Source organism: Falco naumanni, chromosome 15, assembly GCF_017639655.2.
Source record: "Falco naumanni isolate bFalNau1 chromosome 15, bFalNau1.pat, whole genome shotgun sequence".
NCBI classification, from domain to species: Eukaryota; Metazoa; Chordata; class Aves; order Falconiformes; family Falconidae; genus Falco; species Falco naumanni.
Window position 1 is genome coordinate 22,845,483 of NC_054068.1, and position 20,983 is coordinate 22,866,465.

Consider the following 20,983-nt stretch of genomic DNA (forward strand, 5'->3'; position numbering starts at 1 on the left):
CCCCAGACCCACCAGACACCGCCTCTCCACAGCCCGTGCTGGGCAGCACCTCCAGCTCCATCCCTGGGGTGGGTGCTGGGGTCAGAGGAGGGACCAGCCTGGCTCATGGCCCAGCTCATGTCTCCAGCCCTCTTGGGGTGTTTCAGGGGGGTCTCGGTAGCCAAGAGCTGCTTCTTCTAGCCCCAGGATGGCCCCAAGCCATGGCATCTCATTTGCTGGGTGCAAGCCTGTGTCCCCAACGCTGGTGGGTGCTTCTGGAGGGGACATGCCACTGCTGGCACCCTGTGGAGACCCTCCCACCGCAGAGCCAGGGAGTGGGCAGCCCGCTCCATCGCGGGGCCTGGGTGGAACTGAAAATGGCCCCAGCCAGGGTGCTGCGAGCTGGTTGTTTGCACCCCGGCTCCATGGAGGAAGGTTCGAGCCATGTTGCTGCCGGCGAGGCCAGGCTCATGGCTCTGGGGCAAGCTGGGCAAAGCCAGGGTGCAACCCAGCTGTCGGGCAGGGGGGCAGAGCCCCACTGGTCAGAGGGGGCTGGAGGCAGGGGATGTGGGAGGGAGCCCGGGGAGGATGAAGGTAGGGATGGGGGAAGGAGGACAGGGATAGGAGGATGAGGATGGGGATGAGGAAGTGGGAAGGAGGATGGGGATGGAGTTGAAGGCAGGGATGGGGATGGGTGAAGGAGAACGGGCATGGAGAAAGGAGGGTGGGGATGACGGGGGAAGGAAGATGCGGGTGGTGGAGGAAGGAGGATGGGGATAGGATGGGGAAAGGGGGATGAGGACGGGACCGGTGGAAGGAGGATGAGGATCCAGCACAGCTGCCACGTCCGTAGAGCTGCAGCGCCGGGGAAGGAGCTCCCGGCCCGGCGGTAGGTGCGGGCAGGGATGGTGCGGGCAGGGATGGTGCCATAAAGCATCGCTGCGCCCGGGGCGGGGCGCGGGCGGGGCGGGCAGTCCCCCCCTCGCGGTGGTGCGGCCCGCGGCCCCCGCTCGACCGGCGGTGGTAGCGCCCGGTGGCGGCGCGCTCGGGCCGGAGCGGCGGGGCGGGGGTCGGGGCCGGGGCCGGGGCCGGGGCCGCACCGCGGGGGGATGACGCTCTTCGGCAGCGGGGACGCGGGCTGGAGATGTGAGTACCGACCCGGATCCGGCCCCCCACCCCTTGGTGCCCCCGTTCCCCCGGGATCGACCCTCTTCCCGCACTCCTCTCCCGGTAGATGCTCCGGCCCCGGGACGCCCGCCCGGCCCCGGCAGCCCAGCCCGGCCCATGCCCCCGCCCCCCCGCGGCCAGCCTCCCGCCGCCCGGCCCCCCCCCAGGGCAAGGCCGCCTCCCGCCCCCTGGGACCGGTCCCTCCCCGCGGACACGCTTGGCCTCCCGGCTCCGAGCCGCTCCCGTGCTGGGATGGCCTCCCCGTGCTGGGATGGTCTCCCCGTACTGGGATGGCCTCGCCGTACTGGGATGTCCCCGTGCCATTAGCCCCTGAACAGGGATGTCCACCCAGCACCAGGATACCCGCCATACAATTACCCCCCAATACCATCACCCCCAGGACAGGAATGTCCTCCCCATACTGGGATGTCCCCTATACAATTACCCCCCCATGCCATCACCCCCAGGACAGGAACATCCTCCCCATACTGGGATGTCCCCGCTGCCGCTACAGGGAAGGGAGCCCAGATACAGGGCAGATGGTCCCGGGGTGACGGAGCCCTGCCAGCCTGGGTCCCCTGCCCCAACAGGACAGTCCCCTTGGGGCAGGTGGCCTGTGGCAGGGCACGGGCCATGGCTGGGGTCCCTGGCTAGGGCGCTGAGGTCCCCGTCCCGCTGGCAGGGAGGGGAGTGGGTGGTGCAGCTGGGCAAGTGCGAGGGGCTGGGAAGAGGGGTGGCAACAGTGGGCTCTGGCCCTGCGCCGTGAGCTCAGCTGTCACCGGGGGTGCTGGCTGCACCCACAGAAGATGGGTGCCAGCATTTCCTGGGGTGCACAGGGTGAGTGGGGCACCTTCCCCAGCTCGCCCCAAGATCAGAGCCAGCGTGCAGACTTCATCACACAAGGTGACAGCCTGGAAAGCAAACAAGTGCTGGATTCCCTCCGCATGGATCTTGCTCAGAAGTCCTCTCCTCCGCAGGGATGGAGGGACCTTGCTCCAACAGATGGGGAGCTTAGGGGGGCCTGTGGCCAGTTTGCACGCTCCTGGGGAGGTCTGGAACACTCTGATGAGCTGGTGTGTTCTCAGAGGACTCGGGAAGCTTCAGCTTGGAGTTTCCTGCTGCAGTCACATCCACAGTCACCCATGGGACAGCTGGTCACAATTACCATGGCCAAGAGGGAGCCCTCAACATCTCACCCACCGTCCCCTACCCCAGTGGTCAGAGATGTTTCAGAGCCCCCCAGAATTACAAAATTAAATACATGGAGGTGTTAGGAAAGCATTGCATCGGTGGCTCTCAAATGTATACTCAGAAAACAGACTCAAGCTGGCTTTTATATGGACATCGGCTGTGAAATCCTAAAGAAGGGCTGAAGAGCATCGCCGGGGAGGTGTAATGTGGCATCACCAAGCTGCGCATCCGGAGACATCCCTACCCCACATTCCAGCATCGAACATGCCTTGGCAGCCTTTGGGAGTGTGAAGCAGCTGGGTGTGGGGCTTCCCCCATCCCTGCCACCCGTCCGTGGTGGGCAGCACTCACTGGCATCCTGAAAAATGTCCCAACCACCTGGCAGGAGCGATAGCAAAGGCTGATTCCCCGTGGTGGTGGGAAATGTCTCTGAGGATTAATTACCCTCATCATCAGAGGTGCTTTCTGCCACCCTAATTGGAGCCTGCCCAGCCTGGCCTGAGTGCAGGCTCCTGGGGACGGGACACCCACAGGATGGGGCTGCTGCAGGGGCAGCCGGAGCCACTCCATGTCATGGCACAACCCTGGGCTGCCCCAGTCCTTCCCTAAAACTTCAGTCTAGAGAGAGTTGTCAGCCTCTGGCTCCTCCTGCAGGTGCTCTGGAGTGGGACATCTCCAGCCAGGAGAGGAGCGTGGCCAGGAGCCCCCGGGAAGCCGGTGCCAGAGACGTGTCTGCGTGGGGTAGGGTATTGGCATCCCCTTTTCTTCCTACTGCTCATTCTCCTCCTCTCTGTCCCCTCAGATTTGGACATGGCCAGGGAACCCAAGCCAAGCCGGGCCAGGCTGGGCCAGAAGCGGCAGCATGGCAGCAGCCTGTACCAGTGAGTGCCGGCGCGTGGGGCAGGGGCTGCGCCAGGGGGCGGCTCAGGCTGGGGACTGTCCCATGCCTGGCTCCTCTTCTCCCTGCTCTCCATCACTTGCACCTCTGACTATTCCAGCTGCCTGCCCACAGCATCCATGGGATGTCCGTGCCCCATGCTGATGGGGCATTGCCTGGCTGCACTGGTGGTGGCTGGCTTCTTGCTGGCTCCCCTCGATGGGGCGTGGAGATCCCCTGCCCCATCCGAATGTGCTGGGAGAAGAGCAGAGCCCTGCAGTCCCCATGCCTGTTACAGATGTCGATGTTGGTTGCAGTTCTGGCCTTTGAATATTGTTTCTTGGGGGACTGGCGCCCCTGCAGAGGCACACCGGGGCGGGGATGGTCCTGACAGTGGCAGTAGATGACGGTGGCGGTGGCACCAATGGTAGCAGAAGAGCAGGTTCCCATCCCTGGGTGCTTTTGGCTCACTAGCTCAGCAGGCGTGTAGCAAAGAGGGGATACGAGCCAGGCTCCGTCTGTCTCGTTAGAGAGCTTTTTGCGAACGCCCTGATTGAACTAATTGCTCTGCCCGTTGCCATGGTGCCGGAGGGATGCAGCGCTGGCAGGGCAGGGACTGCTGGCCCCCTCGGGCTGCTGGAGTGTGGCAGTCGCGGCTTTTGCTCTTCCCGGGGGATGCTCTGAGCAAAGAGCTGAGCCAGGAAAACCCTTGCTGTGTCCCTAGCTGGGTGCCAGACCCCAAGAGCAGGTCTCCTGCAGTGCCACCAGTGCTCACACAATGCGGGGAGGGCTGCAGCATCCCTGTCTCTTTTGGTATGGGCTCCAGGCAGCACCAGCCGTTGGAGCTGGCACCTTCCCCGTGCCTGTGCGTGGGCTGGGACTCGCCTCTGGCTGCCTATTCCCCTCTTCCCCAAGGCAGGTTTGACCTTCCTCCCTGGGTGACAGGCAGGAGGTGGGGACATGAAGGACTCACTGTCCTGGTCACAGTGACGGATGGAAACTGGGAAGGCAGCAAGGCTGGGCCAAAAGCTCCCAAAATAACCTCAGATGCAAAGAACAGGAGCAGTTGGGTCCTGGCACCCCTGGGCTGACAGCTCACCCTTACCAGGAGGGCTGGCACTTGCGTGCTGTGTCCCGTGCAGATTATTCTTGAATAAGGCAGGGTGGCAGCAGGGCTGGGGGTGCCTTTGCCCCCTGACAGACTTCAAGCTGCCTTTGGGGCTGGCAAGCCTGGCTCAGGCTTGGTGCCCCAGGCAGGGCAGTCTAGCTTGCCCATTAGCCCCCCCAGAAGACCTCCAGCTCTCCCTGAGCTCCAGCACCCGTCCTGGGGTGACAAGCTCATCTGCAGCAAAATCTGGAGCCTTAGGGGTCCTTTTCCTGGTCCTCCCATTTCTGGCAGCATGGCTAGGGAAGTCTCCCCACTCCCAGTGATGCTCTGAGCACAGCTTTGTCTCCCCTCGGGTTAGGCTTAATCCTACACTCTCTGACTCTGCAAGAGCTGAAGCAGCAAAATGAGCTTCAGCATCTTTCCTTCTCCTCCTCCTCCTCCTCCTCCCCCCTGCTCCTGGTCCACGGCGCATGATTTATTACTGGCACGTCGGCTGCCCGCATTGGAGGCGATCCGTTGACAGATCGCTTCTTAATTTGGAGCCAAGCGAGCCGGCAGCATGCGTGTGGAGCCAGGGACCATAAAATTTAACATCAGAGTGTTCTAAATGCGGTTTCCCAAGAGTAGAACCTGCTGATGCTGCCCTGGGGCTCTCTCCAACCCCCCCAACACCCTTGTTTGCCTCCAGGGTAAACCCCTGCCAGGGCACTGCCACCTCCCCGAGCATGCTGTGGCCCATCAGCTTATGTGGTACCCTCTGGGGTGCCTCCAGCTCCCTGGGGATGGAGGCTGAGTGGGTGGCCCTGCCCTGCTGTGCCCAGAGGTGGCAGCTCCATGGCCCTTGTAGTGACTTGCTCTCCTCTCTTCCCCTCCTGCAGCAGTAACTGCGACCTGGACTACGATCTCTACAGGGACAACTTCCCGTATCGGTGAGCACGGCATCCCAGGAGTGGGAGGCACTGGGCACGCCTGGGTTTGGTGTGCAATGGTGTTTCTGCTGAAGGTGGAAAGCAGGGTGTCCCTGGGCATCTGTCCCCTCGCCTCCAAGAGAGGCTTGGCGATGTTTGCTCCCTTCAAGGAGCACATATACCACAGCTTCCCCGGGCTGGGGACCTTGGGGAGGGGGTACATGGGGCAGGGACAGCGTGTGGACTGCACAATGTCCATGGTGGGGGTCCTTCACCGCAGAGGGAACCCGAGAGATGCTGTCTTGGCTGGCAGGAGCTGCTGCTGCACCTCCAAGGTTGGGCTCATGCCACTCTGCTCTTGTGCCCTTGCAGGGTGTACGAGTACCAGAAGATCCCCCCCCCTCATTAACCGCATCCCGGTCAAGGCCAGACGAACTCACGTGGGAGCAGGAGGCAAAAGCAGCCCGAGCCCCCAGCCTGGGGCGAGGAGCAGCACTAGCTCCACAGTGGGACGGACAAAGTGTGAGTGCGATGGGGCTGGCAGGATGAGGAGGCTTGGCCCTCGCATCTCAGTATTAGAGCAGTGCACCTGGTGCCTGGAGGTCCCACTCAGCGCTGACCCTGGCTCCAGCAGACACAGCCCTGACTGCACTGGGCTGGTGGTTGTCCCCTGGACCCGTCCCTGTTCCCCAGGGATGCCCAGTGGGGAGGATGCTCTGGAGAGGAGCATCTGGGTGGGCTGCAGAGCTGGGTGGGATCCTCACGGCGGCTCTCCCCGCAGTGCGGGCCGAAGAGCTGCACTCCATCAAGGGGGAGCTGAGCCAGATCAAGGCGCAGGTGGACAGTCTGCTGGAGAGTCTGGATCGCATGGACCAGCGGAGGGAGCGTCTCGCGGGTGAGGAGATGGGCCATAGACCCTCCAACACCCACCCGTCTGTGCTGGGCAGCCTGCGGGCACACACGAGCCTGGACCCCGCGTTGGGTGTACGGGGTCCCTCTCTGCCTGCCCAGGAGGGAGCTGGGCAAATTCCCCCGGGCGTCCTGCCCCTTCGGCACGAGGGGGCCCTGCGGGGACAGGGCTGATGTTCGCATGGGCACCCCAAAGTTCTGCTCTCTCTGTCCTTGCAGGGTCCAAGGAGAGTGAGAAGAAGAGGGTAGAGACAGGGGCAGAGTCGCCATCTCCAGCAGGAGAGGGGTCACGGGAGCCCCGGGGAAAGGAGGGGACAGGAGCTGACGGGCACAGTGACCTGCGCAACATTGACAGTGCTGAGGAGAGCACAGACACGGAGGAGACGGTAGGAGGAGGGCTAGATCCTGTGCCAGGCCCACTGCTTTTCTAAAATTCTCCCCTGCTTGCTGCCCGCATGGGTCCTGACAGAGGATGCCCAGAGCAGAGATGCTTCATCAGGGTCCCCAAACCCATCCCAGCTGCGTGCCAGGGCCACAACTGCCCGTGCCTCTGGGACAGCCCCCAGCACCCTGCAGCAAACCCCTGGCCATGCACAACTCCAGCAGCACAGGCTGCACAAAGATCCTTAGAGTAGAAATACCTTTTATCAAAGCCGCTGCTCCCACACCTGCATCCCCCAGCTGGGTGAGGGACCTCAGGGGTCCCCAGGCCGGGAAGGGTGCTGGGTTTGATCCTGCTGCTGGGGCGCATCAGAGGATGGCCATGCTGTGTTTCTCCTTGCAGATGAAAAACCACATGTCAGACCCTGAGGGGAGCCAGTAGATGGACTGGGGTGCCGCAGCCTCCCTGCGTGGCCAGCCCTTTCCGTCTTGTGTTCGTATTTCTTTTGAGGCTTCCAGCAAGTGCCACGCGCAACGCGAGGTGCCCGCTCTCAGCACGGCCAACCCCTGCAGCCGGCAGCCCCGCATCCCACCCCTGCGAGACACCGGCCAGCCGTGGCGAGAGGTCTTTGTGTTCGAGTGCGCTTGTTTTCTTTTTCCTCCTGTTTTCAGACCTAGGGATAAGCAGATGTGGCCAGAGGAGGGAGGGGAGGAGCAAAAAAAAACCACCCAAAAGGACCATCTCCCAAAGGAGCATCCCAAATCCTGGCTGCCTTGCCTGCCAGCATCCCCTCACTCACAGGGTGCTGTGGGGCTCTGAGAAAGCATCCCAGGGCTCCCAGCCCCTATGGCAGAGGTTGCACCCCAACGTGCCCTTCCGTGGAAGCCTACCCTTCAGACCCCCCCAAGGAACTGGCCCAGCAAGGTGCAGCAGACAGGGGTAAGCCCAGGCTGGCTTTCGGAGCCACTCAGCATCCCACCACAATTCCACAGAAAGGAGGGACCACCCTGAAACAGTTCCAGGAGACTTTTGCAGGATTTTGGGATGGTGCTAAACCCGGCTCCGACACCAGCTGCAGGACCAGCAGCGAGGTGATGCAAACCCGATTGCTCCCGGTTGCCCCTGCTCCCAAATGGGTTTCCTTACTGGTTTACTGCAGGCTGTTCTTGGCCAGGGATCGCGTTTGCAGTCAGCAGGACTCCTGTGAGCAGCTTTGCCAGGGCTCCTTGCCTGTGCCCAAGGAATCATAGTTGTCCCCCCCCTGTGCTCCCCAGCATTGCATTTTCATTCGGTGTCCTTCATTTCTTAGGTTGTCCTTCTCTCGCTGGTAGGAACTTGTTCTGTATTTCTAATTTGCTCTGGTAAAAGAGTGTATTGTGTCGGAAAGAAAAATAATTTGTATTTCTTTTCTCTGGTTATTTGACTCCAATGCAGTTTTTAACTGTTTGAAGCACGCATGCAATTTTTGTACCCAATTTTGCATGCTGCCCAACAGCCCCATGCCCTGGGGGCTTTCTAGGATGCTGCCTTCCCCACAGCCCAGCCCAGAGGCAGGAGGAGCACAGCTCTGCCCTGTTTCTGAATGGAAATATTACTCACCGCCTTTACCCAGAATATTCCCCATCAGCCCAGCACAGTGCAGCTGGGCAGGCAGGACCAGCTCCTCTCCATCCCCAGGAACAACGACCCCAAGGCAGCGCCCAGCCCCCCACACACACCTCAAGGAAGGGCAGCGGGAATGGAGGGAGGTGACCCCAACGCCTGACAGCTGGTCACCGCCACTGCATCCTACCTCCACCTGCAGCTGGCAGAGGCCCCAGCAGAGCCACACAGGAAGACTCACGAGAAAAAACTGATTTATTATAAAAAACCCCCAACAAAAATCCAACAACAAAACCCATCTCTGCCACCCTGAACCACTGTCTGGGCAGGAGGTCCACGTGCCGTCTGTGCCACAGTGTGGCTCCTGCCCACTGCTGCCGGGACCCTGCCTGTGTGACAGCTGTGGTGGGCAGCTCGGTGCGAGGGTCTCTGCCCTGGGGCTGGGGCCACCCTGGGGCAGGGTGCGGGGTCCCACAGTGCAGGCAGCTGCTTTGCAGGGAGGTCTCGGGCAGGGGCTGGCAGCGCAGGGGTGGTGCAGGCAGGTCTGGCAGCTGAGGCAACACAGAGGTGGTTCTTGGGGGGCTCCGGCAGCAAATGAGGCTGTTTGGGTCCCACAGGGCCAGTAGGGAGGGGTCTCCTGCAACATGGGGGCTCCTCAGGCAGGCTCCGGGGTGCTCAGGCAGTGTGGGGGCTGCTGTGGGGGCTGCAGACTCCTGTCGTTGGGCAGGTTTCTTGGGCCTCTGACTGCATGGATAGCAGCGTGGGTTCTCCCGGCAGCACAGGGGCTGGCTTGGGCTGGTGCCAGGGGGTCTCCAGCAGTGCAAGGGCTGGCTTGGGCTGGTGCCAGGGGTCTCCAGCAGTGCAAGGGCTGGCTTGGGCTGGTGCCAGGGGTCTCCAGCAGTGCAAGGGCTGGCTTGGGCTGGTGCCAGGGGTCTCTGGCAGCATGAGATGTAGATCAGGCCAGCCTTGCGGGTCTTCGGCAGTGTAAGGCATGGATCAAGTGGGCTCCGGTGGGCGGTGGGGATCAGGCCAGCTTTGGGGGTCTCCAACGGTGTGGGGCATGGATCAGGCGGGCTCCGGGGATCTGTGGCAGCATGAGGCATGGATCAGGTGGGCTCCAGCAGGCTCCAGCCACATGAGACGTGGATCAGGGGGGCTCTGGGAGGCTCTGGCAGTGCTAAGTATGGATCAGGCCAGCTCCGGGGGTCTCCAAGCGCATGAGGCATGGATCACGCAGGCATCGGGGGTCTCCTGCTGGGTGGGGCATGGATTGGGCAGGCTCCAGGGGCCTCCAGCAGCACCAAGCGCACCCCGGACAGGCTCCGGTAGCCAGCCCCGCCGCGGGCCAGGGCGGTGGGGCCGCTCAGGCACTGGTGGCAGCAGCGTGGCGGCGGCGGGCGGCCCGCAGCAGGCTCTGCCGCAGCACGGGGTACAGGCGGTGGCAGCCGTCGAGGCCGAGGCGCAGCGCCTGAGCCCAGGCGTCGGGGGGAGCGCCCTGCCCGGCGCCCAGCACCGCCGACACCTGGTTGAGGGCCGGCAGCAGGGCCACGGTGAGGCGGGCGGCGGCGCGGCGCTCCTCGGGCTCCCCGGGCTGCAGCAGCCAGGCGGCGGCGGGGCCGGGGGGGCGGCTAAGGGCGCAGCCCACCGCCAGGTCGTACATCTCCACCCCCGCGTCGGCCAGCGCCAGCGCCGCGGCGCTGATGGCGGCGGCCAGCGCCGAGCCCCCGTCCTGCAGCAGCAGCGCGCTGACGGCCAGGCGCGCCCGCGGGTACCGGGCCAGCCGCACCGCCGGCTCCAGCGCCTCCCGCAGCGCCGCCGCCGCCTCCCGCTCCGCCTCCCGCTCCGCCGCCGAGCCCGGCCGGCAGCGCGGCCCGCGGCCCGCGAAGGGCGCCCGGCGGAACTCGCACAGCAGCCGCGCCCCGCCCGCCCCCCCCGGCTCGCCCGGCTCCCGCGGGCCCCAGGCCGCGCACAGCACCTTGGTGCCGCCGCGCAGCTCCACGTAGGCCGAGCCCCCCGCCTGGCTCAGCAGCCCGGCGCGGGCGAACAGCGGCCGCAGCGCGCAGGGGTCCCGCGGCGCAGCCGCCCCCTCCTCATCCTCGTCCGCCTCCCCGGCCGCCGCCCACGCCCCCGGCGGCTGCGACTCCTCGGGGCCCCGCAGGCGGCGGTGGTCCAGCGGCATGCTCGGCCGGCAGCGCGGGGAGCGGCGGGCGGAAGGGGAGGAGCCGGCCCGCCCCGCCCCGCCCCGCCCCGCAGAGAGCCGAGGCAGCGCGCAGGGCAGAGCCTTTATTCACGGGCCGCCCGGCCGGCGCCCCGGGGGCACCCCCCACTGTCAGTTCTCCAGCTCGCCCAGCCGCAGCCGGGCGAAGTCCGCGGCCACCCGCAGCGCCTGGGGCAGGCAGCCCACGTTCCGGCCCGTCGCCTGCGCGGCGCCGTCCTTGCCGCCGCCTTTGCCGTCCATCAGCCCCGACACCTCCTGCACCCACCGGCTGGCCTTCAGGCCCCTGGCCGCAGCCTCCTGCGCGGGGAGAGAGAAACGAGGGAGCTCGACCTCGGCCCAGCCAGCGGCGAGGGAAGAGGGGCCGTGGGCAGCACCCAACAGGGCAAAACTCTTCCAGGTGCAGCCCCTGACGGAGAGCCAAGCCACAGCCCCCTGCCCACAACGGCGTTAACTCCTGGCTCTCCCCCCTCCTCTGCAGCCTGAGGACAACCCCAAGCGCAAGGGCTGCAGCTCCTGCCAAGCCCACAGGAGTTCCAGCCACGTGGTGTTAGTCACTGCCCAGGGGCTGCAGCCCCCCACCACGGCTGGGGAACAGCGGGCGAGTCCCGGCGGCCGTACCTGGGGCACCTGGCACAGGCAGGTGATTCTGCCAGCTTCGTTATCCACAGCGAAGAGCATCGTGGCAGTCTGGGGGGAGTGAGCCTTGAAGAGCTTCAGAGACTCATTCAGTGCCTGCAGGAGGACAAACATCATGGCAGCACACCTGCCCCGGCGCTCGCAGCCAGCCTGGCTCCAGCCCCCACTGGGACCTCGGGAATCTGGACTTTTGTTAAACCAGCCAGCAGCACCCTGCAGTACTCCCCCAAACACAAGCCACCTCCACACTCCTGGCTGTGCAGAAGCCATGGCAGAGGACATGAGCCCTGGCTGTGACCCCTCACAGCTGCAGCAGGAGCTACTTTTATTTCCCCACCTTCCATTATCCAGGAACTGGCTGAATTAGCACCAAAGCAAGTGAACCTTTCCCTGGGTGTAATGGCTGGAGGGCAAAACGCTCTGCTGTGCATGTGAGCTCCCAGCAGGAGGGAGCGGCTGTTCTACGGTGAGTCAGGAGGACTCAAATGCAGCGTGAAGAAACTGCAAGGGTTATCAGACACAGCAGACACGCTGTAGAAACCAGGGAGACTGCCACACGTCCTGTTATTCCCAAGGAGACCATTATCCTTCGCTCGCGCAGACAGCACGATGCGGCACAGAGCTCGCAGGAGTGGGCTTTCCAGCGAGCAGCAGTGCTGCGCTAGTAAGATAGGGGAAGCATAGCTCCTTGGGCTGCCAGCACCACCATCCCCTGGGATGCACTTTTCTTCCAGGAAGAATGCTGCATCAGCACCCACCGCTGGCATCATGGACATGGGGATGGCCACAGAGAGCAGGCAGGCGTCTGTAGACAGCATCAGCTCCAAGACTCCCGAGATGGAAATTTAAATAGAGCATTACGAGCAGAGCAGTCCAACCTCAGGGCACCATTGGCCTCCACTGCCCGGCACTTGCTGGGCTCAGCACTGCAGCACAGTGCACACAGGGAGCTTTTGTTCACAACAGAAATCGCTCAGAAAGAAACTGAACCTCTTCATGGAGGCGGGAAAGAGCAGCTTCAGCCCTGGCTGGAGAACTTGAACCTGCTGCAGCACGCAGCGCCCAGGAGCTGGGGAGCAGCTCTCCAGCCCTCTCCACACACTCAGCCCAGGACACCGTTCCCAGAGCTGATCTGCAATGCCCACAAGCGTAACAGCCACTGTGGCCTGGTGGCTCTTCAGAGCTCCTTAAGCCTGCACTTTAGTGTCATGACAGCTGCTGGATCGGTCTCACCTGGACACAATGTGATTTCTATCAGGGTCCCCAGTCCGCCACTGGGTCTGGAAGCTCAGCAAATGATCAGGACCCCAGCCGCCCCTGCAGACCCACGTGTTAGTCCAGGTGGGACATGGGGGGGCGGGGCATCCCGGTGGTCCTCCCCCTCTTTACTAGCCACTTGTCTGGGCTGGCAGGTAGCAAGTGAGACCACTCTGTAACACAGCGCTGCCTCCCCGAGTGAACAGAGACCACCTAGCTGCTCCTAAGGCACAAGGCAGGTTGCTGAGGAGAGACCAGACCTTCCCCGTACCTTTGCTGAGGCTCCATTCTCCATTTCCATGATGACCAATGGCTGGTTAGGGTGACTCTCAATGACTTGCTTGGTCTTCTCCAGCACCTGAGGACAACAGTGGTCAGATGCCAGAGTGCATACATTACGTTTGGACACAAGAACCACCCAGGCAGAGCTTCCCTGCAGGTACAGAGGCCCCCAAGGTGCCGAAGCACACCCACAGCCCAGCCTAGAGTGGCCTCACGCTGCGGAGCCACAACAAAATGTATTGGCAAGTGGGTATGTGTGGCCAGCGAGGCAGCAGCAGTGCTGTGTGTAAGTCCTCTTCCAGGAAAATCCAATGGGATCCAGGAGGAAGAAGCTGACACCCAGAGGCACCATTAGGGCAGAGGCACCCCAACTTCTGAGACACGCTGCCAGCGCTTCAACCCAGGGAACAGATGTGGAGGTAGCCATGCCCCAGGAGGGAGCAGGGGAGGCTGGAAGGCCAAACAGCATGAAGGCCATCCCCACAGCTCAGCTCCCTTGCATGCTGGACACAAGTGGAGCTCCCCAGGGAGTCCCTCACAGCCCTCCCATACTGTCCTTTATTCCCAACCAGGGCTCACTCGTTTCTGGATGTCAGCTTTGCTTGCTCGGTCCAGGTCATCCATAATTTTCTTCAGTGCTTTAACAGCCTCTCTCAGTTCATCTTTTTGCCACTGTGGGATGACAGCAGTGGCCAGTGTCTGCAAAACAGGAGAAGGCAGAAGGTTAAAGGTACTGCTGACCACAGCAGGAGATGCTGCACCACACTTGTGAACCTCATGTGCCTCAACTGGCAGAGCCCAGTAAGCTGCTCTCCTCTCCCAGCACCAACAGCCTCAGGCACTAGGTGCCAGCTCCAGCACCCACAGGATGCTGGGCTGCTTGGGCAGGAGCAGGAACCTGCACTTGGGCCTCATTCGTACCAGACAGCACTGGCAATTGAGGTCCCGTTCACTTGGGGACAGAGCACTGCTACCAGCCTCACCTCACTGAGGTCCATGATCTCCTTCTGCACGTCCTTGTTGGGAGCTGTCTGAACCTTCACCTTGGCCTCCAGGGCTGACAGCAGTTTCCCAAGGCTGTCCACTTTCCGGAGGGCCTGGCAGAACACCATCACAGTTAAGTCAGGCAGGGAGATGAACGGGCCGGGCTCTCGGCCACACGCGTGAGAAGGGGCGAGGAAAGCTGCAGCCCCAGGACGGAGCTCAGTGACTCCTCAGGAAGCAGCAGAGGCAAAGCAGGCGGCACTTGACCAGAACCGGGGTGTGATGCTGGCAGACAGGCCTCAGGACTCTTCTTTGACAGAAGGAAGGTCAAGATCCTTCTGTCAACCACCTCCCCCACCAGACCCCTTTCTCCCACTCCGGGAAGCACCAGCCCAAGCTGGCCCAGGACCAAAGTCACCTGCCTCCTGCAGCAGACAACCGGATGGATTCTCAGACCTTGCAGCTCTCCTGCCAATCTTGCCGGCTGCTGAGAGCTACAGACTCGCAGCCCACTCTGCAGGACCACCAGAGCCAACCCTGCAGCCGCCTCGCAGGCCCACCCCAGGCCCTTCTGCCACACTGACGCAGCAGCTTCAGCTGAGACTTCCCTTCCCTGCTCTCTCCTCTGACCGCAGCACAGACGGGGCCTCCAGCACCGCCTCTGCTAACAGCAGCATCCTTCTCCATGAGCCCCTCAGACACTCATGCCAATTTTCCCTGGTGCTAAGCATCCCAACAGAGATATTGGGCAAATTTGAACCAAATTAACCTTCACACAGTGTTAATACATGGGATTTCACAGAGGATCTCTCCTGCCTCCCCTTACCTTCCGAGCTTCGGCCCCAGTGACTGCAACTATCCTCCGGATGCCTTTAGCAATTGCTTCTTCTGAAACAATCACAAAGGGGCCAGCATGGCTGGAGTTCTGCAAGTGCCTTTGTAAAGAACCCAGAAAGACCCACAATAAGACAGAGTTAGAAGTCCACCTCTCATCTCAGCAGGAATCAGCATGGAAACAAAAAAAACCACCCTGCCAGGGAGATGCAGCAAGCATGGGGACAGGCAGAAAACCCAACCTAGCCACTAAAAGCATATGAGTGAGGCAAGGGTGGCCAAGGCTATGTTCCCAGCACCATCAGCGGGCAGGGACAGCATACAGGCAGCTTTCCCTGCCTGCAAAGGCTGATTTTAAACACAGACCGACTCAGGACCAGGAACGCAAAGGCACATCATCACCACCACCTCCAGCTCTACCCTGGCTGTGCCCAGCATACACCCACAGCACTCTCAACAGAGCTCGGGCTCTGCAGGGACTCCTTCCCAGCCACCCTGCCACCTTCCTCAGCCTCTCCAGATACTCACGTCCCTCCGCAGAACTCAATAGATGTGATGGAGCCCGCGGGGCCAGAGGGGTCGGCCAGCAGCTCCTCCACAGGGATGCCAATCGAGACCACACGGACAGGATCAGGGTAGGTCTCGTCAAAAACTGCCCGCAGTCCCTGGATAGCTTTGGCTGCTGCGAGAGGGCAGTCCTTGGCGTACACGGTCTGCAGGCGACAAGGAAGGGATGCAGGTCAAAGCCGGTCCCCATCAGCTGTGAGCGAGGGCCCACATTTCCAGGGAATCCTGACTTCCTCTGCAAGATCCTAAGAGGGAAGTTCTGTGCCTCACCTGAGCTGGGGTTTGTTGAGCTGTAGGGATCCCAAAGTCACTGACAGATTCCTTATCTTTAAAATTCCTGACACCACTGCCTGCTTAGAGTTGCTGCATGCTCCTGTACATTCAAACGGTTTCTAGCTGCTGACACCCGAGTGGAGCACAGGGTTCTCCAGGGTCTGTTCTGACACAGGGCTGGTGCCAGGCAGAGCAACTCTTTCACCACTGAGGACACACCGCTGGGGTGACTGGGCATACACGCGGTAAATCCAGCCAGGCCTGCAAAACTACTCTGCCAAACCTCTCAGCTCTTGTAGCTAATGCAACACTAGAGCAGGCATGGAAACACTCCAGTCCTAGAGAGGGCCTGGTACCAACGAACAGAGCAACCTACATGGAGCTGTCCCACTCAAACTCCCCCAAGGGGATGCCAATCTGTGCACAGCACTGCATCAGCAGCTCAGAAGACTCCTGCTGGCCCAAACCCCCAGCATCTGAGATCATCCAAAAGGCTCCAGGTATTTTTCTCCCGAGTATATCCAACCCGGCAGCCATACCCACCTTTGCCTCCTCAACCATCTGGTTGGCGATCCCTTCGACTTTCTTGATTTCCTGGGTGGACAAAGCCCCCTTGGCCGTGAAGTCAAACCTCAGCCTGTCTGGTGCGACCAGCGATCCTCTCTGGTCAGCTTCCCCCAGCACTGAGCGCAAGGCGAAGTTGAGGATGTGGGTGGCCGTGTGGTTGCTCATGACCGGCCTCCGCCTTGTCTGATGGAGGAAGCCACTGTTAGACGGGGTCCCATGCTGTGAAGCCAAGGTCACCTCCAGCAGCAGAAGTGGAGGTTAAGGCACTGCTCCAACAGGAACCTGAACTAGCTCAGAAGACTAGGAAGCACTTGTCACACTCGCTGCTTGGGAGCCTCAGCTAAGGGAGTAAGACACTCCCCACCAGATTTGTACGTGGATTTTCCCTGGCAGCCCCCTTGTTGGGCCTGCCTGGAGAGAGACCAGGGACAAACCAGGTCACAGACGCTGATCTCTGCCCCTTGGCAGGGAAAAGCACTGCAAGGTGGAAGCCTTCCCTCTTGCTCCAAGGTGCTGCCTCTATAGGGAAGGGAAATGCATTTTGCCGGCTAGGATCAAGCCAGGACTCACTCTGCAGGCTGAGCCCACAGAACCCATGTCTGGAGCGGGGCCAACAGCCCGGCTTCTCTGCTGGCATCCAGCAGACAGTGGGGCACCGTACATGTTCCACCTCCCAGTTGTAACCCAAAACATGTTTCTACTGCCAATCATCAAAAGCCGGCGAGCACGGCTCTGAGCCAGCCAGGCACTGTCTGCCTCATGGTAGGAGAAAGCCAGGCGCCAAGCGGGAGAGGCCTTGGGTCAGCCAACCTGGGAAGGCCACAGTGCTTGCCTGGATTGTGTGCTGCAGGGAGAGCCAGCCCCCAGAGTGGCGTTGATGAAGAGAGGCAATCCAAGGAAAAGAGATGAGGCCACGTGCTGTGACACCATGTCTTAACTCACCTCATCAATAGACAGGTGGACCTGGTCTCCTACTTTCAAGCTTCCATACAGAGTTCCCATGTGAAGCACGTAGCCTCCTCGGACCTGCACGTTCTTCACCGTGAATTCCGTTTTCTGTACGAAGAGGGAAATGCACCTAGTGAGCAAGGCGAGAGGCCAAGGGGAGGCTGACAGTCCAGCCAGAGGTCTGAGCTGCAACTGGAAAGGTCTCAGCTGAGATCCAGACTGCTGCGTGTGATAGGAGAAAGCTGAGTGTCCCCCGGCACAGCACATGGCTGCCCAAGCAGAGAAGCGAGTGAAGATGGGGCACAGCAGAGCCGAAGGAGCTCGCCACCACAACTTCCCATCACAGCTCCAAAGCACCGTCCTGCACAACAATTCCACCACCACCACCGCAGGCAGCCACATTCTGGCAACAGCCTGATGCTGCAGCACAGAGTTCAGTTCCCCCAGAAGCAAGGGGAAGAAAACTCTTACCACATCTGTGCCGTGCTGCACCCCAAAAAGGAAACCCACACAATGCCTGACACCAGCCATGGGCAGGAAACTGCTAGAGCTTGCTTGGCCCCTTCTCCTCCTCTGCCCAGGCCCTGGGTCAGGCTGAGTCCAGCAAAAGGCTCTCAGGCCCACTCACATCCTCCCTTCCGTCGTCATCCTTGACCATGTAGCCCTCGTCATAGATCTGCCCACCCTGCTCGGCATAGAAGCAGGTCCGGTCCAGCACTATCCCACACTCCTGGCCAGTGGATACCTCCTCCACAAACTTCTTCTCCCTGCGGATGGCTTTCACTGTGGCCACGAGGCTCCCAAAATCTGTCACCAGGACAACACACAGCGTCAGTAAGATAGGAAAACCTTGCAGGCACCGTACGGGAGCAGAACTTCATAGTGAGCAACGACCTCCCAACTACTACAGGAGTTTATGGCAGCTACCACATTTGCAGGGGGTAAGGAGAAGGAACCAGGGCAACAGTTAGCTGGATAAGAGGGAATTTCATTCTGTGTTTTCTAAGGCAGGAACTGTCACTCTTTCCACAACTATGCAGTAAAAGTCAGCAGCACACATGGCTACAAGCCTGGGGCCTCCTGAATCTCCACCAAATCAAAAAATTAGCAGGAAGAGCCAGAGCAAGTGAGCCAAGGACCCTCTAACAAATCAAACAGAAACTGAAGAAGTCTCCTGCGGCACTGGCAAAGAAGCAGCTAAGAAACACAGACATAGGTGACACAAAGCTGCAGGGAACAGGAATCCCCTCAAGTTGGCAACAAGGGACCTGAGCAGTACAGCAGCCCCCGAACTATCTGCCCTTCTCTTGCCGTGCTCGATTTGTAACAAGCCCGTCTCCACTCCCGCCTCCATGTCCCACGAAAGATGAGCCCAGAGGGGATCTCGTCGAGGTACACGGCAGGAAAGGTTTGGCAGCAGAGGATGATTCTGAGAAGTTTTTTTCATACCATAGGTACCGCTTGGATCTGAAGAGTAGCTGTATTTTGGCGAGTCATCAGTCACCTCCAGCCCTCGGGCTCTCAGCTCTTCAATGGCATAGATGTCCAGCATGAGCAGGTCCTCCCCTCCAGCACCCTTGCCCTGGGATTTGAGCTGCCAGTGACAAACACCAGAGTTTAAGAAATCCCACCTCAGCACGGGCCCATGCACAGCAGCCTAACTGGACACCTCACTCGCATCTCTGGGCAAAGCTCTAAACTGCGGAGCTCTTGGGGAAGCTGTGTGCCAGTAGCTGGAGTGCTCCCATCTTTTCTGGCTTCAGAGCGGGCTGTTCCAGCACCACCAGCATGCAGACAAAGTGAGCCAGAGCCCAGCGAGGGCGAGGCAAGTACCCAGACAGCCCGCTGATGTCACTCCCTGCCGCTGCCGCTGATGTGTTGGGAGAAGAGGCACCCAAGCCACAGGCCTGCCCGGACACTGCGGTCCTGAGCTTCCCTGTCCGGAATGGAGCAGTGGGGAGGTGCTCCCAGAACTCCCCTAATTCTGAAGGCTGAGCTCGAGGCTCTGGGCCTTGCAGTGCTAGTGAGCAAAACCAGCCCCAGCTGCACAGAAATGACACGTCCCACAACAACTGCAGTGCCCTGGCCTTTCCCACAGGGCACCAGGACATGCAAGGTATGAGCAGACCCGGTAAGAAAGGAACAGACCCATGACTGCAAACAAGGCTGGACACCCTCCCTGCCTACTTGTAGACCAGCTCCCGCTGGAGCTGTTACCTACCTGCGCATTTTTCCGCTCTTCCTCAAAGCCCTCCATGTCCACAACAAGGCCTTTCTCCTCTGCAATCAGCGCAGTGAGATCCGCAGGAAAACCGTAGGTGTCATACAGCAGCCAGGCAGTATCGCCTTCAGAGAAAAACCAGAGTGGTCAGCACCCCTGTTCCATGAGGTGCTGCTCCTTCCCTGCTCTCCAGCCAGCTCCGTCCCACCAGCTGGCTCGGCACTACAGCGAACAGCTCTGGTCAACACGAGCAGCTAAGAGGCTCCTCTCTGACGCAGCAGAGATCACACAGTGACGCTGTGTCTGGGCAGCTCAGGAACCTGAGCAAGTGAACACAGGCCAGAGGAGAGATGGGTGGCCCAGCTCTGAGCAATGATCTTTTGGCTCCAACTCTTTCCCCCCTCTACCTTCCATTGTTTCTCAGCTCGCAGCCCAGCTGAGTCCTAACTCAGTCCCAGATAATAAATGCCTTTTGGTGCACCGAGACAGAAGTCACAGCCTCACCAGGGATGGTTTTACTGTCCCCCAGGCTCTGGATCTTCCTGTCCAGGATGCGACGTCCTCTGCTGAGTGTTTTCAGGAACTGATCCTCTTCTTCATTGATAATGTCCTTCACCATATCTGGGTCCTTCTTCAGCTCAGGAAAGGCATCTCCCTACAGATCCAAAAGGATTAGTCCTTCAGCACGGAGATCTGCACAATTCAGCAGCAGAAGGCTTCGGCAGATACAGTGGAGCAGGGGAAGAACCTACCAGTGACTGCACCACCACATCAACCAGAGTAGCAAAGAAGCCCTTAGGGGCATTGAGCTTCTCATGGGAGTAGCGCACAGCCCGTCGGAGAATCCGCCTCAGCACATACCTAGGGAATAGCAGAGCTCATCATGGATCCACCAGCATCAACCTGCCAGCACCACCACCCCCAGGACCAAGGACACAGGGTTCTCTCCCCACATCTTCTCTCAAGTCGCTGCTCACAGCAGCAGGAAGCCAGAGCTGAGGTGCCAGGCCCCAGCCCCATGACCCTGACCTACCATGTGATTAAGAGTCAGTCCTGTGAGTCCAGCAGCACCCACAGCACAGCCCCCCAGCCCAAACTTCATGGCTTTCTTGACAGCAGCACTGCACTAACCATGGCTTCATGCCTGTCGGCCCACAGCGATCCTTTCTGGGGGTGCTGAGCCAGACTGGTGCTCACACCAACCCTCAGACCTGCGTGTCTTGGCCCTTTGGGCAGAGCTTGCTACAGGGATTCAAGCGTCAAATATACTGAGCAAACCCTCTGGTATTCACTGCTTCGATGACAAATTCAAAGACATCTCAGAGACCCATGAGATCCCAGTCCCCCCAGGGAAGCTGTGCCGAAGAGAATGGGGGAGGCAGCCTTGCAGCAGCTCCCTCCTTACCCTCTGCCCGTGTTGTCAGGTCTGCCCCCATCAGCGAGGGCCAGCGTGATGGTCCGGGCATGGTCAGCCAGCACACGGTACGCCATGTCTATACCGTCAGCGTCCTCGGCACCGACCTGCCCCATGTACGGCCTGGCACCTGTGCCCTGCGCAGAGAGGAGAAGGTGGTGGGCAAAGGGGACAATTATGGACAGTGGGGACCCGCAACATGGCAGAACAACAGGGAAGCACATTGGACGCCAACCCCATCCTGCTGCCTGCAGCCACAGAGGAGGCACACTCCTCCTGAGAAGAGGTGACTCACTGAAGCCAGGGAAGGTGGAGAGCTGTGAGGCTCCTCTCTGACTGCCCATGTTTCTGGGGCCAAAGGATCTCCAACACCAGAGGGAAGAAAAGCCAATTTATCCCAACATTAAAAGCCCAGGGCAGAAGAAAGAGGGAGGAGGACAGAATGCAGGGAAATCATCTGTTTTGCACACTGGCTCAAGGTCTCAGCCTCGCATAACCCACCCAGCCAAGAAACCTTTCAAATTCTATCACATGGGAGACAGTCCCAGCTTCCCTCTCATGGCCTGTTTTTATCCATGCTCAAGGGAAAGATCCTGCTGTAACAAAGCAGTGCTTACAAGTGGTGCAAACCTCACACCATGGGCACAGCCCCTATAGCC

At 60.7% G+C, this 20,983-nt stretch overlaps 3 protein-coding genes across 5 annotated transcripts in view; 1 reads left to right on the forward strand and 2 right to left on the reverse strand.

Moving 5' to 3' along the window:
- Positions 1-20,983, reverse strand: part of AARS1 (alanyl-tRNA synthetase 1) — a 30,541-nt gene that overhangs the window by 3,905 nt on the left and 5,653 nt on the right. For 2 of the 3 annotated variants that reach the window (XM_040615199.1, XM_040615201.1), the window contains exons 7-21: positions 20,316-20,461; positions 19,663-19,771; positions 19,415-19,565; positions 18,911-19,035; positions 18,139-18,283; positions 17,318-17,496; positions 16,684-16,797; positions 15,718-15,924; positions 14,863-15,047; positions 14,327-14,435; positions 13,500-13,613; positions 13,096-13,215; positions 12,506-12,592; positions 10,960-11,073; positions 10,393-10,638 (exon numbers count right to left, since the gene is read on the reverse strand). In XM_040615199.1, coding sequence (XP_040471133.1) covers positions 10,453-10,638; positions 10,960-11,073; positions 12,506-12,592; positions 13,096-13,215; positions 13,500-13,613; positions 14,327-14,435; positions 14,863-15,047; positions 15,718-15,924; positions 16,684-16,797; positions 17,318-17,496; positions 18,139-18,283; positions 18,911-19,035; positions 19,415-19,565; positions 19,663-19,771; positions 20,316-20,461 — 2,091 coding nt within the window. In that variant the 3' untranslated portion in view covers positions 10,393-10,452. Of the gene's footprint in view, positions 1-10,392; positions 10,639-10,959; positions 11,074-12,505; positions 12,593-13,095; positions 13,216-13,499; positions 13,614-14,326; positions 14,436-14,862; positions 15,048-15,717; positions 15,925-16,683; positions 16,798-17,317; positions 17,497-18,138; positions 18,284-18,910; positions 19,036-19,414; positions 19,566-19,662; positions 19,772-20,315; positions 20,462-20,983 lie in introns of those variants that run through there. The other variant, XM_040615200.1, reaches the window with a different exon arrangement.
- On the forward strand, positions 1,052-7,922 carry LOC121097846 (RNA-binding Raly-like protein). The gene is given in 8 exon segments (XM_040615202.1): positions 1,052-1,125; positions 3,140-3,218; positions 5,201-5,251; positions 5,603-5,624; positions 5,626-5,752; positions 6,012-6,125; positions 6,359-6,525; positions 6,924-7,922. Coding segments are annotated over 8 exon segments (636 nt in total). The 5' UTR covers positions 1,052-1,088; the 3' UTR covers positions 6,963-7,922.
- Positions 8,971-10,302, reverse strand: LOC121097847 (exosome complex component MTR3-like). Its single transcript, XM_040615203.1, has 2 exons — positions 10,099-10,302; positions 8,971-9,207 (listed from the first exon to the last, which is right to left on the reverse strand). Exons 1-2 carry the CDS (start codon positions 10,300-10,302, stop codon positions 9,148-9,150), a joined length of 264 nt encoding a protein of 87 aa, XP_040471137.1. The 3' UTR covers positions 8,971-9,147.

Excerpts from the sequence above, each read along its gene's own strand:
- LOC121097847 (XM_040615203.1), bottom strand. The coding sequence starts at position 10,302 with ATGCCGCTGGACCACCGCCGCCTGCGGGGCCCCGAGGAGTCGCAGCCG. Across the intron at positions 9,208-10,098 it reads AGCTGCGCGGCGGCACCAAG|ATCCCCGGAGCCCGCCTGAT; the intron begins GTGCTGTGCGCG and ends ATGCTGCCACAG.